Source organism: Manis javanica, chromosome 4, assembly GCF_040802235.1.
Source record: "Manis javanica isolate MJ-LG chromosome 4, MJ_LKY, whole genome shotgun sequence".
In the NCBI taxonomy this organism is placed as follows: Eukaryota; Metazoa; Chordata; class Mammalia; order Pholidota; family Manidae; genus Manis; species Manis javanica.
The window spans coordinates 2,558,469-2,572,857 of record NC_133159.1 but is presented as its reverse complement, the minus strand read 5'-3'; the positions used below and the strand labels follow the sequence as shown (position 1 = coordinate 2,572,857).

At 57.8% G+C, this 14,389-nt stretch overlaps 1 protein-coding gene across 1 annotated transcript; it reads right to left on the bottom strand.

Annotated features, from left to right (window-relative positions):
- Positions 1–3,442: 3,442 nt before the first annotated feature.
- LOC140848800 (uncharacterized) lies at positions 3,443–13,550 on the bottom strand. Its single transcript, XM_073233081.1, has 13 exons — positions 11,511–13,550; positions 10,542–10,846; positions 9,880–9,969; positions 9,389–9,543; positions 8,579–9,249; positions 7,604–7,819; positions 7,153–7,256; positions 6,612–6,681; positions 5,799–5,864; positions 5,347–5,454; positions 4,353–4,474; positions 4,136–4,242; positions 3,443–3,770 (listed from the first exon to the last, which is right to left on the bottom strand). The coding sequence occupies exons 1-12, from the start codon at positions 11,646–11,648 to the stop codon at positions 4,155–4,157; spliced, it is 2,133 nt and encodes a 710-aa protein (XP_073089182.1). The 5' UTR covers positions 11,649–13,550; the 3' UTR covers positions 3,443–3,770; positions 4,136–4,154.
- Between the last annotated feature and the right edge of the window lie 839 nt (positions 13,551–14,389).

The following is a 14,389-nucleotide window of genomic DNA, read 5'->3' as shown; positions in this document are numbered from 1 at the left end:
TCTCTTTCTTTCTGGGTCAGCCTTGGAAGGTTGTACTTTTATAGAAAGTTGTCCGTTTCTTCTAGGTTATCCAGTGTGTTAGCGTATAATTTTTCATAGTATTCTCTAATAATTCTTTGTATCTCTATGGGGTCTGTAGTAACTTTTCCTTTCTCATTTCTGATTCTGTTTGCGTGTGCAGACTCTTTTTCTTGATAAGTCTGGCTAGGGGTTTATCTCTGTTGTTTATTTTCTCAAACAAACAGCTACTGTTTTCATTGATTCTTTCTATTGTTTTACTCTTCTTGATTTTATTTATTTCTGCTCCAATCTTCATTATGTCCCTTTTTCTACTGACTTTGGACCTCCTCCTTTGTTCATTTTCTAGTTTAATTAATTGTGAGTTTAGAGTGTTCATATGGGATTGTTCTTCTTTCCTGAGGTAGGCCTGTATTGCAATATTCTTCCCTGTCAGCACAGTCTTCACTGCATCACACAGATATTGCTGTGTTGAATTTTTTTGTCATTTGTCTCCATATATTGCTTGATCTGTTTTTATTTGGTCATTGATCCATTGCTTATTTAAGAGCACGTTGCTAAATTTCCCTGCGTTTGTAGGCTTTTCCATTTTGTTTGTGTAATGTACTTCCAGTTTCATACCCCTGTGGTCTGAGAAGCTGGTTGGTACAATTTCAATATTTTTAATTTACTGAGGCTCTTTTTGTGGCCTAGTATATGACCTATTCTTGAAAATGTTCCACGTACACTTGAGAAGAATGTGTATCCTGCTGCTTTTGGGCAGAGAGTTCTGTAGATGTCTGTTAGGTCCATCTGTTCTAATGTGTTGTTCAATGCCTCTTGTCTCCTTACTTATCGTCTGTCTGGTGGATCTGTCCTTCAGAGTGCGTGGAGTGTTGAAGTCTCCTAGAATGAATGCATTGCATTCTATTTCCCCTTTTAATTCTGTTAGTATTTCTTTCACATATGTAGGTGCTCCTGTGTTGGGTGCACAGATATTTATAATGGTTATATCCTCTTGTTGCATTGACCCTTTATCATTATGTAATGTCCTTCTTTGTCTCTTTTGACTTTCTTTTAAAGTCTCATGTCTGATACAAGTTCTGCAACACCTGTTTTTTTCTCCCTATTACTTCTATGAAATATCTTTTCCGTCCCTTCACTTTTAGTCTGTATATGTCTTTGGGTTTGAAGTGAGTCTCCTGCAGGCAGCATACAGTCGGGTCTTGTGTTTCTATCCATTCAGTGACTCTGTGTCTTTTGATCGGTGCATTCAGACTATTTACATCCAGGGTAATCATCAGTAGGTGTGCACTTACTGCCACTGCAGGCTGCAGGTTTACTGGAGTTCAAGGGTGACTTCCTTACTATCTGAGAGTCTCACTTAGCTCAGTGTGCTCTCACAGACACCATCTGAAGTTCTACCCCCCTTTTTTCTCCTCCATTCTTTATATACTAGCTATATATCATATTCTGGACTCTTTGGCTGTCCCTTTTTATTACCTCTGGTGACAGTTATTTGACCTTGGGAACACTTCCATCTATAGCAGTCCCTCCAAAATACACTGTAGAGATGGTTTGTGGGAGCTAAGTTCTCTCAGCTTTTGCTTACCCAGAAATTCTCTAATTCCTCCTTCAAATTTAAATGATAATCTTGCCGGAAAAAGTATTCTTGGTTCGAGGCCTTTCTGCTGAGAGGTCTGATGACAGCCTGATGGTTTTTCCTTTGTATGTGATCCAATTTCTCTCTCTGGCTGCTTTTAATCTTCTGTCTTTATCCTTAATCTTTGCCATTTTAATTATCATATGTCTTGCTGTTGTCCTCCTTGGGTCCCTTGTGTCAGGAGATCTGTGCACTACCATAGCTGAGAGACTATCTCCTTCCCCAGACTGGGGAAGTTTTCAGCAATTACTTCCGCAAGGCACTTTCTATCCCTTTTTCTCTCTTCTTCGTCCTCTTCTGGTACCCCATGATATGAATATTGTTCTGCTTGGTGTGGTCACACATTTCCCTCAGTATTCTTTCATTCCTACAGACCCTTTTCTCTCTGTTGCTCAGCTTCTTTGTATTCCTCTTCCCTGATTTCCATTTCATTTATCGTCTCCTCCACCATATTTAACCTGCTTTTAATGCCCTCTATTGTGCTCTTCAATGACTGGATCTCTGTCCTAAATTCATTCCTGAGTTCTTGAATATTTTTCTGTACCTCCATGAGCATGTTTATGATTTTCATTTTGAAGTCTTTTTCAGGAAAATTTATTAATTCAGTCTCAGTCGATCCTTCCTCTGCTGTTGAGATTTTGCTTTGTAACAGGTTCCTTTCACATTTCATACCTGTATGTGGCACCGCCTAGTGCCCAGAAGCTCTACTCTCTGGAGCCGTTCAGGCACTGGAGTGATCTTGGGGGTCACAGGGGAGTGGTGCTGGTGCCTGGGGGGCAGGAAAGAGCTGTTCCCTATTTCCTGGCTGCTTTGCCTGTCTCAACTGCCAAAACCAGGACTGAACACACAGGTGTAAGCCTCTATGCTTTGTGTTTATAGCTGCTGTAGGCAGGGCTTCCCTCTGGCTGGCCTGATGCCAGGGTAGGGGCAGCCAGTTTGTGAGCCAGGTGCAGGGCTAGGTGGGAGGAAGACACAGCAGGCTGCATATCACAGTGGGGGACCTTGGAGCTGCGAAGCCAGCCAGGGGGATGGAGCTCCTGAACATTGTTTAAGTTCCCAACCTGCTGGGCAGAGTGTACCCCCATAAGTTTTTCTACCTGTCCTTTCTCCTGAGCGGTGAGCTCTGTGCACTCCTTGTCCGTTTAGCAGCCCTCTCGCTTTTAGGAAGTCTTTCAAACTTCCCACCCAGATCAGCCGGATATGAATCCCTGTCTTCCACAAGCAGCTCGAATCTCTGTCTCTCCAGGTCTGTGTCTCTTCCTCCCGCCATTGGGCTGGGGTGGGGGAAGGGCTTTGGTTCCGCCGGGTCACAGCTTTGGTACCTGACCCTGTTCCGTGAGTTCTGCTATCTTCTCCAGGAGTATGCAGTCCGGTGCAGCCTTCTTTCATGTTGCTCTTTCAGCATAACTTGTACTAATTATATTCTTTGTTTTATATGTGCTTTTAGGAGGGGGACTCTGTCTCATCTCTCACATCACCATCTTTAATCCCTAGGGAGGCTGTTTCTCAGGGATGAGAAAGTTCTAGAGGGGGTCCCCCTGGGAGCATGCCCTGGGAACCTGTGGTAGCCAGCCACCCCTGCGTCCTCAGATGCCTCTGCTGCACACCCAGGGATGGTGGTTCTTCGCAGCGCTGCACCATGTCAGTGTCCATCCTGGGAAAGGCCAGACCTGGTGAGGACGGCCCCACCTCTTCCTGGAACCCTGTGGCTACAACTCAGTGGCTGACAGCACCCAGGCAGCAGGTGGTGTCGACAACATGGGAGGCCAAGTGCAGGAATGGTGACACCCTCCACATGGTGGGGCAGCTTGCCTCTGTCCAGTGGGCCACAAGCAGAGGGGCTGACACAGCACAAAGGTGTCCAGGTTGGCCGCAGCTACGTACGGGTCCTTGAGGATGCAGCGGCAGCCTGGAGAGATGCCCGAGTCTGCCGACAGAGGAGGTGCCAGAGCAGCTGCCCCGGCAGAGGCTCGGGATGAGCAGCCGGAGGAGGAGGAGCAGCAGGCAGACTGGGGCCCTGGGGCGCCAGGTGCCGCCTGCCCGAAGGGGATGAAGCTCTCGTCCGCATGCAGCCAGGACACCAGCAGGACCACGGGCCCGATGACAGCAGCTACAGGGCCACGTGGGTGATCAGAAGAGGCAGGTTATCCCGGGTTCCCCCCATTATCCTGCTTCCATGCCATCCCCACTGCCCTCTGTGCTCCGGGCCCTGTGCGGAGGGTCCTGCCAATCACCAGCACCCGGGGGGTTCCTGTCACAGGAAGGCCCCTGAGCGTCACCTCCTCACGGACGAGGAGAATGGATCCCAGAGAGGGAGGGGAACCACCCTTCAGACTGACAGGACTGCTTGGCAGTGGAGCTGGCATGCCAGCCCCACTGGTCTTTAGGATGCCCCCACACCCAATGTGGCCCAAAGGTTCCCTAAGGCTGGGGAACAGCCCACCCCTTGCCAATGGCCCCAGGCCAGAAACTCACCTGGCCCTGGCCACTAAGTTTATATCTTGTGGGACCTGAAGAACTGCAACAGTTCCTTCATGCCGGCCCACTGGCCTGAGGCCTCCAGCTGGCAGGACAGGTGGTAGCTGCAGGACAGAGGGCCCCCTGTGAGCCCCTGGAGCCACACGTCAGGAGGACCTTCTCCCCAAAGCCTGCCGGCAGCTACAGCCCACGCCCCGACTCCTGCCAGCCTCACCTCTTCTCCTCATCCAGGAGCTCCTCAGTTTGGAAGAAGGACAGGAAGCGCTCATCGGGCTCCAGGTCATACAGCGCGGCCACGCGCTTGTGCATCATGATCTCACGTCCGATGAGAGTGACCTGGGGCAAGGAAGGACAGGATGCAGACAGGGAGGGGGGTGAGGGGTGGGGCAGTGGGATGGTCCCGGATCTTTGCTCACACGGGAACCCGCCTTCCCTCCAATGCCATCCAGCCCTGCCTGTTCCCAGTGTTGGGTCTCCAGCTCCTCCAGGAAGGGGGCCTTGATGCCACCCCCATCCCCCACCTGACAAAGCCTTTAGTGTCCTCAGCTCTGCATGTCTTAACTCTCTCAAGACACGTTAGACCCAGGGGATGGCCCGGACAAGGTCCTGCCCAGGGGTTCTTGACTCCATCCCTCACCTTTCATGGCTGGGCACTCAACTCTTATTTTATACCATCACCCTGGAAGGCAGCAAGGCAGCCAAAGTGCATCAGAAGCAGCCCTCTGAGCCCAGAACGAGGCCGGAACGTCCCCACCCTTTCTCAAGGTGGAGGAGAGCCAGGGCCCTCCAAGGGGCCGGCCTGACAAGAAAGAGCACCCGGACCTGGCCCAGGATCGGGGCTACCGAGAGGCGGGGAGTGGACTGGGGAGCTGAGGCCAAGCTTCCCACGCAACTCTGTGACGGCAGACAGGGAGACGGGGCCTCAGGCGGGAAGGCACTGCCAGCCCCCTGATGTGCTTCCTGCCCTGAAGGAGCAGTATCCCTCCCCCTGGGGAGGGCCTGAGGGGGATGCCAGTCCTGCCCAGATGCTGCCCCTCTAGCCCTCGGCCCCACCTGCCCTAGAGCCAGGACTACGGCTTATGGGAGGTCCTTCTGGCAGTCCTCTCCAAGCAGCCCAGCTCGTGGGGTGGAAGGGGTTGCTCAGGAGTTGGGGGGGCGGTGCTGAGAGGTCTGGGCTCACTGGGGGCTCTCCTCAATGTAAAACTCACCATGCTCGCCCTCCTGTGCCTTGCTGGGTCACTCACGTCCTCATTATATTTCGAGAGTTGGTCTATGGGCACGTCACGCAGAAAATATCCAAGGAACGGGACTATGCCCTGTGCCACCAGGGTGGGGAGGTGATGAGTCCCCACCTGCCTCAGGGGTACACACAGAGCTTCCCCTGAACCCCACACGCGCAACCCCCAGCTCCCTTGGACCACCCTGTGCTGCCGCCCTCCCCTACCTTCGCCCTGCTCCCCTCATCCCCGGCCCTCCCAGGGCTGGCTTTTGGCCAGTCCCAGGCCCTGTGGTCCCTGCACCTGCCCTCCACCTTCTCCTGTACCCAGCTGCTCTCGCCCTCCTCCTGGTCCCCCCAGTGCCGGCAGCTCAGGGCAGGTGGCACCAGGAGCAGGTGCAGGGTCGCCCCCACTGCCCGTGACCCTGGCCATGCCTCTCTCACCTGCGTCTTCCCATCCAGGTATCTGTAGGGGGCCTGCCGCCGTCGCCTCACTGTGGCCCTCGCCTCCTGCAAGGTCCAGGACACACAGGTGCTCGAGCTCCCCTCCCACGTGGCCTCCACAACCAGACCTTGGTTGATGGATGCCTTGCCCAAGTCCCCTGGTACCTATGCTGCCCCAGCTCCAGCAGGCTCTCAGCCTAGAGCAACCCCAGCTCCAGCACACACATACTCATGGGAGTCCTTGGGCTGAGACCGGCTGCCCTGAGAGGCTTCCTCACCTCCAGAGTGTCAGGGGAGGTCCCTCTGCCTCCCAGGGTGCCCTGAGGACTCCGTGTCACCTGGCTATCACTACGGCTCCCCTCACATGACCAGGTGGGATGGGCACAAAGCTAAAGCCCATCTTGTGCTCCCTGGACACTGCTCACCTGGCAGGCCGCACCCCAGGGGGACGACAACCCTCCATGACCAGATGAGGAGCCCGAGGGCTCAGAGGGGCAGTGACGGGCTCAGGGGACCCAGGGGAGAGGCCAACCTTGCTCAGCCACAGGCCCCACCCCTGCTGCCGCCCCCACGCCAGCCCCAGCCCTGACTGGGGGCCTGTCCCCTGGGTCCTCACTGGATACCAGGCCCCCAGTCAAGTGGAGCCAGGGAGGGAAACAAACGGGACACCTCGGGGCCTGGGGGTCCCCACTTCCCCCATCAGCTCCCCCCTGTCACCCCACACATGTCGAGCCTGCCCCAAGGCAGGGCCACAGCACGGTAGAGGACTTGCCCCAAGGACCCCTCCCTTCCAGACCTCTAGCCTTCACGAACCTCGAGGAGCTGCTTCCCATTAAGCCCGTGGTCCCTCTTTTGAAGTTTCTTATAGCTCCAGAAGCTCTTCCTGAGGGGAGGGGAGAGGAGGAGGGAGACACATGGCCAGTAGGTGGAGAGCTTTCCTGGGGCATCAGAAGATCCACTACCTGCAGGAGGCTTTCCCTCACGGCCCTGAGCCCTGGGGACTCTGTGGCCTGGGGAGGGGGCTGCATGTTTCCACCCGTGGCCTCCTTTCCCAGTTCTCCCCGGGGGCAGATCTGCTTGAGGTGAGGTCACTGTTCTTGGGGCAGAGACCTCCTGCTGCAGGGCACATGCTCAAGATCTCCAGTTGGCTTCAACCCACACCGGACATTGAAGGAAACGGATTCCTGCAGGGGTCCCCCTGGCCTAACCCACAGGGGGCTCCAAGAGCCCACCATCCCTGTCCCTAGGCTCTGCCGCCTCCCAGGAGGTCCCCAGCCAACCGAGGGGACAGCGCCAGACCCAGGGGTGGACCTGTCCACTCAGGCGCCCTGGTCCCGAGGACACGACTACCCACCAGGAAACATGTCCCCAGGTGCTGTCCAGACGACATACAGCACGGCACTGCAGGGCACAGAGAATGGCGTGGAGGGACTCGAAATTTCTGAGGTCCAGACACTCCTGGGAGGGAAGAGAGAGCTCTCGGCTCAAGCATGGCCTGCTTCTCTGCTTCTGTCCCCCCATGAACTCCTGTCCTTAAGGAGACAGACACCCAGGGAACCCAGCACACCTGGTACCTGCTGAGCAGCCTTCCTGGGTGGAGGACTGTAGCTCAACCCAAGGAAGGGGCCAGGGATGCCTGTCCCAGGGTGTCCCAGGGATGGGAGTCCAGGTCCACACACCCCTGGCAGGAGGGGGCCAGGGACCATACAGGGTCAGATCACAGGCTCCCATCCTGAAACCTGGCCAAGGAGGGGAGCAGGTCACACGACGCCAGGATGGACCCCGGGGGCTGTTCCATGACACACCTTGGCCACCTGGATCCAGAACTCCACCACTCGGGCCCTATCCTGGGCCATCAAGCTCGGGGCCCTGAGGCAGGAGGAGGTGACGAAGTAAAACGTGGCATCAAATTGCCTCATGATGTTATGGATGTTGGGGGCCAGGAGCTCAATGCCTTCCATCAGTGGCTGGCTCTCTAAGTAGGTCTTACATTCACCGAATTCAATCCTGCTGTACAGCTCCTGGGGATCACAAGGAGGGTGGTTATCTAGCTGTGCCCCTGGTGCCCCTGTTCCTAGGCAGAGTCACCAGTCAGAGCTGAGGCCCAGGCAGCTGGGGGTGTGCTGTGAGCCTTGTGGCCGCCCAGGCTTCGGACCCCGTCCACAGAGGCGCCCAGGACCGGATGCACAGGACCCCACAGTGCTGGGGAACGGAGGGGCTCTGCTCACAGGCACCCTCGCTCACCTCCTCCCTGCTACACAAGGCAGCTCACACCTGCCCATCCTGGGGCATCTGCCTCCCGTTCTGCCACCCCGTGGATCCCGCTTCCCACTCTGGTGCATTTTCCCCTGAAACAACTCCACCCAGAGCCTCTGTTGGTGTCTGTGTCTCCCAAGCAGTCAGGTACCCGGCAGGGGCCTCTGAGGTGTGGAGGCCATGGAAGCCTGCCAGGCCAATGGCCCAAGGACCTACGGCCCTGGCAGCACCTCTCTGAGCACCCCTCCCATGCCCTGCCCCTCCCACCCCAGCCAGGCCCTGCCCACCTTCCCTCCACTCCTCCTCATTGGCTTGCAAGGATCCCTAAGTGCCAGCCCTACTGTCCCCATGTGGTCAGTGAGGACTTGGGGGTGGGGAGAGTCTCTCAGGGCACAGGGTGAGTCGGTGGGGAAGCTAGGATGTGGGCCCACATCACAGGAGTCCACGTCAGGGGACAGCAGGTCTGGAGTAGGCCGTGACACAGGGAAGGCCCACCCCCATCCCAGAGAGCCCACTTCACTCACCGCACATATCAAGGTCAGCTGCTCGGCCACCAGGGACGGGGGAAACGCCAGGATCGTCGGCTCCTCCTCCCCTGGCTCATCCCAGGTGCTCCAGGAACAGGGGCTGGTGGGCTCCGGGTCCGCCTCTGGCTCTGCCAGGCCCAGTGCCGTTCCGGCAGGTGCCACGGGCCCCGGGCCCGAAGGCTCATGGGGCTCCAGCTCGGGGCGTGAGGCCACTCCTGGAATGCCCCAGGCATTCATGGCACAGGGTCTGGTGGGCTCCAGGTCCGCCTCTGGCTCTGCCAGGCCCAGTACAATTCTGGCAGGTGCCATGGGCCCCGGGCCTGAAGGCTCATGGGGCTCCAGCTCGGGGCCTGAGACCACTCCTGGGATGTCCCAGTGGCTCATGGCACGGGGTCTGGTGGGCGCCGGGTCCACCTCTGGCTCTGTCAGGCCCTGTGCCATCCAGGCTGGTGCTCCAGGCCCCGTGCCCAAGGGCTGATGGGGCTCCAGCTTGGGGCCTGGCCCTGGGGCTGAGGCCACTGCTGGGACATCCTCCGGCTCTGCAGAGGCTGAAGCAGGTGACACCGGCCGTAGCTCCAGCACAGGGGTCGCAGGGAGCTCCTGGACGGGCTCCACCCACGAAGCGGACCCTCCCTGTGTCTCTGGAGCCAGCTGCCTCTGCTGTGCTTCTGGAGCAGGACACAGAGAAAGGGTCACCCCAGGGCTGATTCCCCGCGCCTTACAATGACAGAAAAGCCCTCACTGCCTTGAAGGGAACCCCCGTCCGGGAAGCGGACCCTGCACGGTCTCCTGGCTGCAGCCCCTCACCTTCCAGCTCTGCCACCGCGGGCCCCAGGTGCTCCTCCTGGACCAAGTGGTGGAGGACTTGGCCCACCAGGATGGATGACAGCTCGCTGGCATCGATGACACTGGGCACATGCTGGGGCTCCCAAGCAAGGCGCCTAGCCCGTCCCATCCTGGGGCTGGGGGAAGGCCGGGGGGTGGCAGAGTGAGAAGCCTGGTCTTACCCGACACACTGCCCTCCCGGCCCACCCTTGTGTGGGCCTGGCCTCTGTGCACTCCCCTGCCTGTCCAGGCACATCCCACCCTCCTTCCTGACCCTGCATGCCTGTCCTGGCACCCCATCCTCTCCCATCCTCCCGAGTAGGAAGTCCCCAGTCATCAGCCTGCCCGTGGGAATCCAAAGATGGGTGACCTGCTGGGCTCTGCTGGGCGCCCCCTGCCCCAAGCCCCAGACGCCTCCTCCACCCATTCTGGGCACAGGGGCAGTGCCCCCTCTGGGCCCCATGAAAACTCACATTCTCAGATCCTCCTCTGGCCCCTCGTCATGCCCCTCATCACATGAGGGGGCCATGACGGCATCGCCCGTGATGCTCCCCGGCCGTGACCTGCAGATGACGCCTGAAGTGACTGCCCGACTCCACCCGGGACGGGGTCCCAGTATTGTGTCCGCTTCCTTCACTCAGTTATACTAAGTGGGCCCAAAAGGACCTGCACAAAGTGGGTGCTGCATACCTATGGTTGCTGAAGGAAGTCCTACCTGAACCTTCCCAGGTACCCCTCTGCTGACCCCAGAGGTCCCTTATGTGGCCTCAGTGAGGACAAGGACTGGGGCCAGCCACAGGGAATCGCAAGCCTCCCCTCCAAAGGCTGCTTTTCATGTGCTTTTCCAAATTGAGGCCCCTGAAGGATGAGGCCAAAGGCGTTTCATCGGGTACTGAGAAGTAATAGCCCCAACGTGGCCCAGCTTGGCCAGCAGTCCTTTCTGCAGCACCCAGTGTCAGGGGAGCCCCTCTAAGGCTCCTCCCGTGTTCCCCTCGGGCACCATAACAGGATGATTGCCAGTCACCCTGCCTGTCAGAGGAGCACACTGCGGCTCAGACACATGTGGAGACACTGAAGACACACCGCGGGCTGTGGACAGAGGCCCGACTGTGCCGAGGAGGGGGTGGGTGCTCACCGGGGGAGCAGCGGGCCCGTGGCCGGCTGGTCAGCATCCGTGGCAGGGAGTAAGGACGAACAAGCGTTCCGGCTGAGGGTTGCCCCTGAGGACAACCTTCTTGCCCTGAACAGTCCCTCCTTCTCCTGCACATGTGTGGGCTGGTTAGCGTCCTCGGGAGGGAGGGTGGCCTCGGGACTGCTCCGGCTGGTGTTTGGAGCTGGTTCCACTCGTGCCGTGCGCTTTCTCCACTTCCTCCTCACGCCTGTCCAGGGAGCCCTGCACCTGGGGACCTCAGTCCCATGAACAGTTGGCTCATGTTCAGGCTGAGGGGGGCAGTAGGGATAAAGTCAGTGGGAAACCCAGGACCCACCAGGACAAGGGAGGTTTGCAGCTCACCCAAGAGGTCCCAGCCCCCTGGGATGCGAGCAAGGAGAGGCACAGGGTCCCCCCAGGAATGAGGTTCCAGGCCCCCTGGAGTGGGGCAGCCCTGGGAGGGCCCTGGCAGGTTGCCAGGTTTGGAATGGGGTCCTGGGTGTAGACAGCCTGCCCCAGGTCCAGGGAGGTGGAGTAGGTGAACCCATCCACCAGCTCCAGCACGCTCCCCAGGGTGGAGTAATGAAAAGCCGATGCCTGGTCCAGGGCTGCAAGAACCTCCCCAGAGGGGGCAATGTGGGGCCCAAACCCTGCCCCGAGATCAGGCACACAGGGCCATCGGCCTAGACACCTAGTCCCTGGGGGAAGGAGAGGACACCCCCGGGCTCAGGACTAACATGTGGGTGGAAGTACCTGGTCCCAACACTCACCTCCACTCCTGAATGCTGAGACCAGAGCTGTGACACTGACTGCCCCTCCTCCCCAGCCTTCAGTCCCACCCATTCCCCATTCCCATCACACACACACAAGAAAGGCTGGGGGGAAGGTCAGCCCAGATGGGTCACACTTGTGGCCTGGTGCTGGAGTGACCCGCTGTGGGCTGCCCTGTGTTACCTCGGGGCTCCTCCGGAGACACGGGCAGAGACGGTGGAGGAGGTCACTGAGCCAGCGCCCACAGCGAGTGGGGAGACTCTCCCTCTCGGCTTCCCTGACTCCCACGCCTTCAGAAGGCTCCGCACAACAAGACCGCATGTTGCTCTGTCGAGCGCCGCCGGTCAAGTGAGCAGGACTGGGGTCTGCGACCAGGATCTGGGTTCCGTCCGGGTCACAATTCAGGTTCTACTGGGCGTGTCTTCAGTGACATCACTTCTTCAAGTGTCCATTTCATGGGCCTCTCCCTGCGTTCAGACACGCCCACCTGGCCCTCTGGGCTGCTGACTGCCCAGCCTCCTGGCCCTTGCCATGCATGACGCCAGACCTCAGCTCATGGTGTGGAAGACTGGCCTCCAGTACCTGGAGGTGGTGCCGTCTGGCCAAGACATTCTGCTCTCTGGGGTCCGCCCCGGGGCATCGGCTCGCCTGCAGCTGCATCTTCGCGCTGCCTTCTCGGGTATCCCCAAGGCCGAGCTGGCGTTGGATTAAACCCCTTTCTTTTCCATTGTTGTCTGCCCAGCCCATCTCATTGAGGCGACAATAAAGGGCAGTAAGCAGCTCCGTCCACTTGCAGGAAAATGATTTTCCCAGCAAGGTCAGAGGGCGATTTCAGTTCACCAGGTACTTGAGCCCATTTGCTGGACTTCGGAGGGGCTTCTCTGAGACTCAGCTGACATCTTTCCATCTCTCGCCAGATCTGAGATTTGGAATTTCAACTATATGTGTCATAATAAACACAAGCTTGACAGTTTTCTGTCTCTTTGGGTAATAAAAAGAGTGCGCCACTTCCGAGAGTACTGCAGACATGAATTAATGTGTCAGCAGCGGAGAGCGAGCCCAACAGGGCTCCACGGCAGGGGCACCAAGGAGAGGCTGGGCTCCATCGGGGGTAGGAACCCAGAGAGGTTCGGGTCATGTCGGATGACAATCCCCGGGGCCCGAGGCGGCAGCGCGGCTAGGGAAGGAAGCAGTGTGTGGTGGGGGCAAGGGGGCGTTCTGGACAGCTGTCCAGCCTCCGACCGGCTGCCCTTGATTCCAGAATCATCTCCCTCAGTCTATCCTCCACAGCCCCGGTTAGCTCTCCAAAGCACAAATGGATTCTCGTCATGTCCCACCTCAGAACCTGTTCCCATGGCCTCCCGAAGAGAAGACCAAGCCCCACAGAAAGTCACAGACGAGTGGTCCTCAGCCGCCTCCAGCTCTCCTCTGCCTGGGCTCCAAGCCTCTGTGTCTTGCCAATGGGTTCCAGCCCCGGGCAAGCTCACTGTGGATTCAGTGTGACCAAAGAAATGACAGTAGAACGTTCTTGGGGTGAAAGGGTCATACCCAACTTTATTTCCATGGTGGCAGGTCAGTCACCAAAATCCCATCCACTCAGAGCGAGTCTGCACACAGCAAGCCCAGTCTCTGCCTCTGGGCCTCTTTACTCACACAGCCATCTTTTGGGCCCCTGTCCTCGGCGCTGCCACCAATCCAGCCTCTGTTCTGCTCTCGTACAGCCTTGCAGCCATGCCACCATGTCGCCCAGACCACTGGGCAGGGCTCTTTATATAGAGTCAATAGCAACGTCTTTCCCACACTTGCGTAGTGAGCTAGCCGACCAGGGCCCAGTGAGAATCCTGGCCACAGGAAACTTCACTTTATCCACACCCTGCCCAGCACCAGCCCCCACGACCTGGCCTCTGCAAGGGCTCCTCCCTCGGCTGGGATGGCCTTCTCGCTGCCTCTCTGTGGAGAAAATGAAGGGTCCCTGTGACCAGGATTCTCGCCTGGCCCTGGTCAGCTTGTCCACTGCCCATGTGTGGCCAATGTGCTGTTACTGACTCTTTATAAAGAGCTCTGCCCAGGGCCCTGGGCCGCACGGCTGCAGGAGAGCAGAGGCGGGAGTGGTGCCAGTACCAAGGACAGAGACGGAGACGGCTGCCAGGACAGAGATGCCCGGAGGCAGAGACCGGCTTGCTGCACGCAGACTCGCTCTGAGTGGACGGGATTCTAAGCACTTGACCTGCCACCATGGGAATAAAGTTGGGCATAAACCCTTTCACTCCAAGAATGTTCCATTGTCACTTTTCAGTCTCGCTGAGTCAAGGGTGAACTTCCCTGGGGCTGAAACCCATTGGCAAGACCCTCCTCCCCAAACCTCCTCGGCCACATAAGGCTTTTCATGGCTATTGTATCACACCATGTGGCATTATAAATATTTGCTGATGGGTCTTTCTTTTCCCCAATTAAACTGGGAGCTTTTCAGGGGCCAAAACCGCCTCTCTGTCTCAGGTCTTTATCAGTACCTCCTGAAAGATGTAGAGAAATAGAAAATAGAGAAAACACACATTTTTTTAAATTCCCCATGTTCCCACCCTGCCGAGTTAGCAGCTGTTAGCCTCTGACGTCTCTGCTTCCAGCTACCTTCCGACATATATTCCTCTCTGTGGTTAAAATGAAGGTTCCTGTGGCCACGATTCTCACCGGGCCCCGGTTGGCTGGCTCACTACACGCATGTGGGCAACGCGTTTGCTATTGACTCTGGATAAAGAGCTCTGCCCGGCGCTCTGCCAGCTGCCGCCTTCTCTATGCCCTCACGTGGTGGGGGGAGCAGGGCTGAGAGAGAGGAGACAGGAGGGCTCCCGGGTGTCTCTCCTCATCAAGGACCCTCTCCCCACCGCGGGGACCGCCCTCACGACCTCGTCTAACGCTACTGCCTCCAGAGGCCCCACCTCCGATGCCACCCACTGGGGGTTGGGGCTTCAACACACGCAGTCTTGGGGGACACAGACATTCGGGCCCCAGCCAGGGTGGGGGCGTCCCTCCTCAGCATCCCCAGCAAGCCTGGCTGTGCTTCC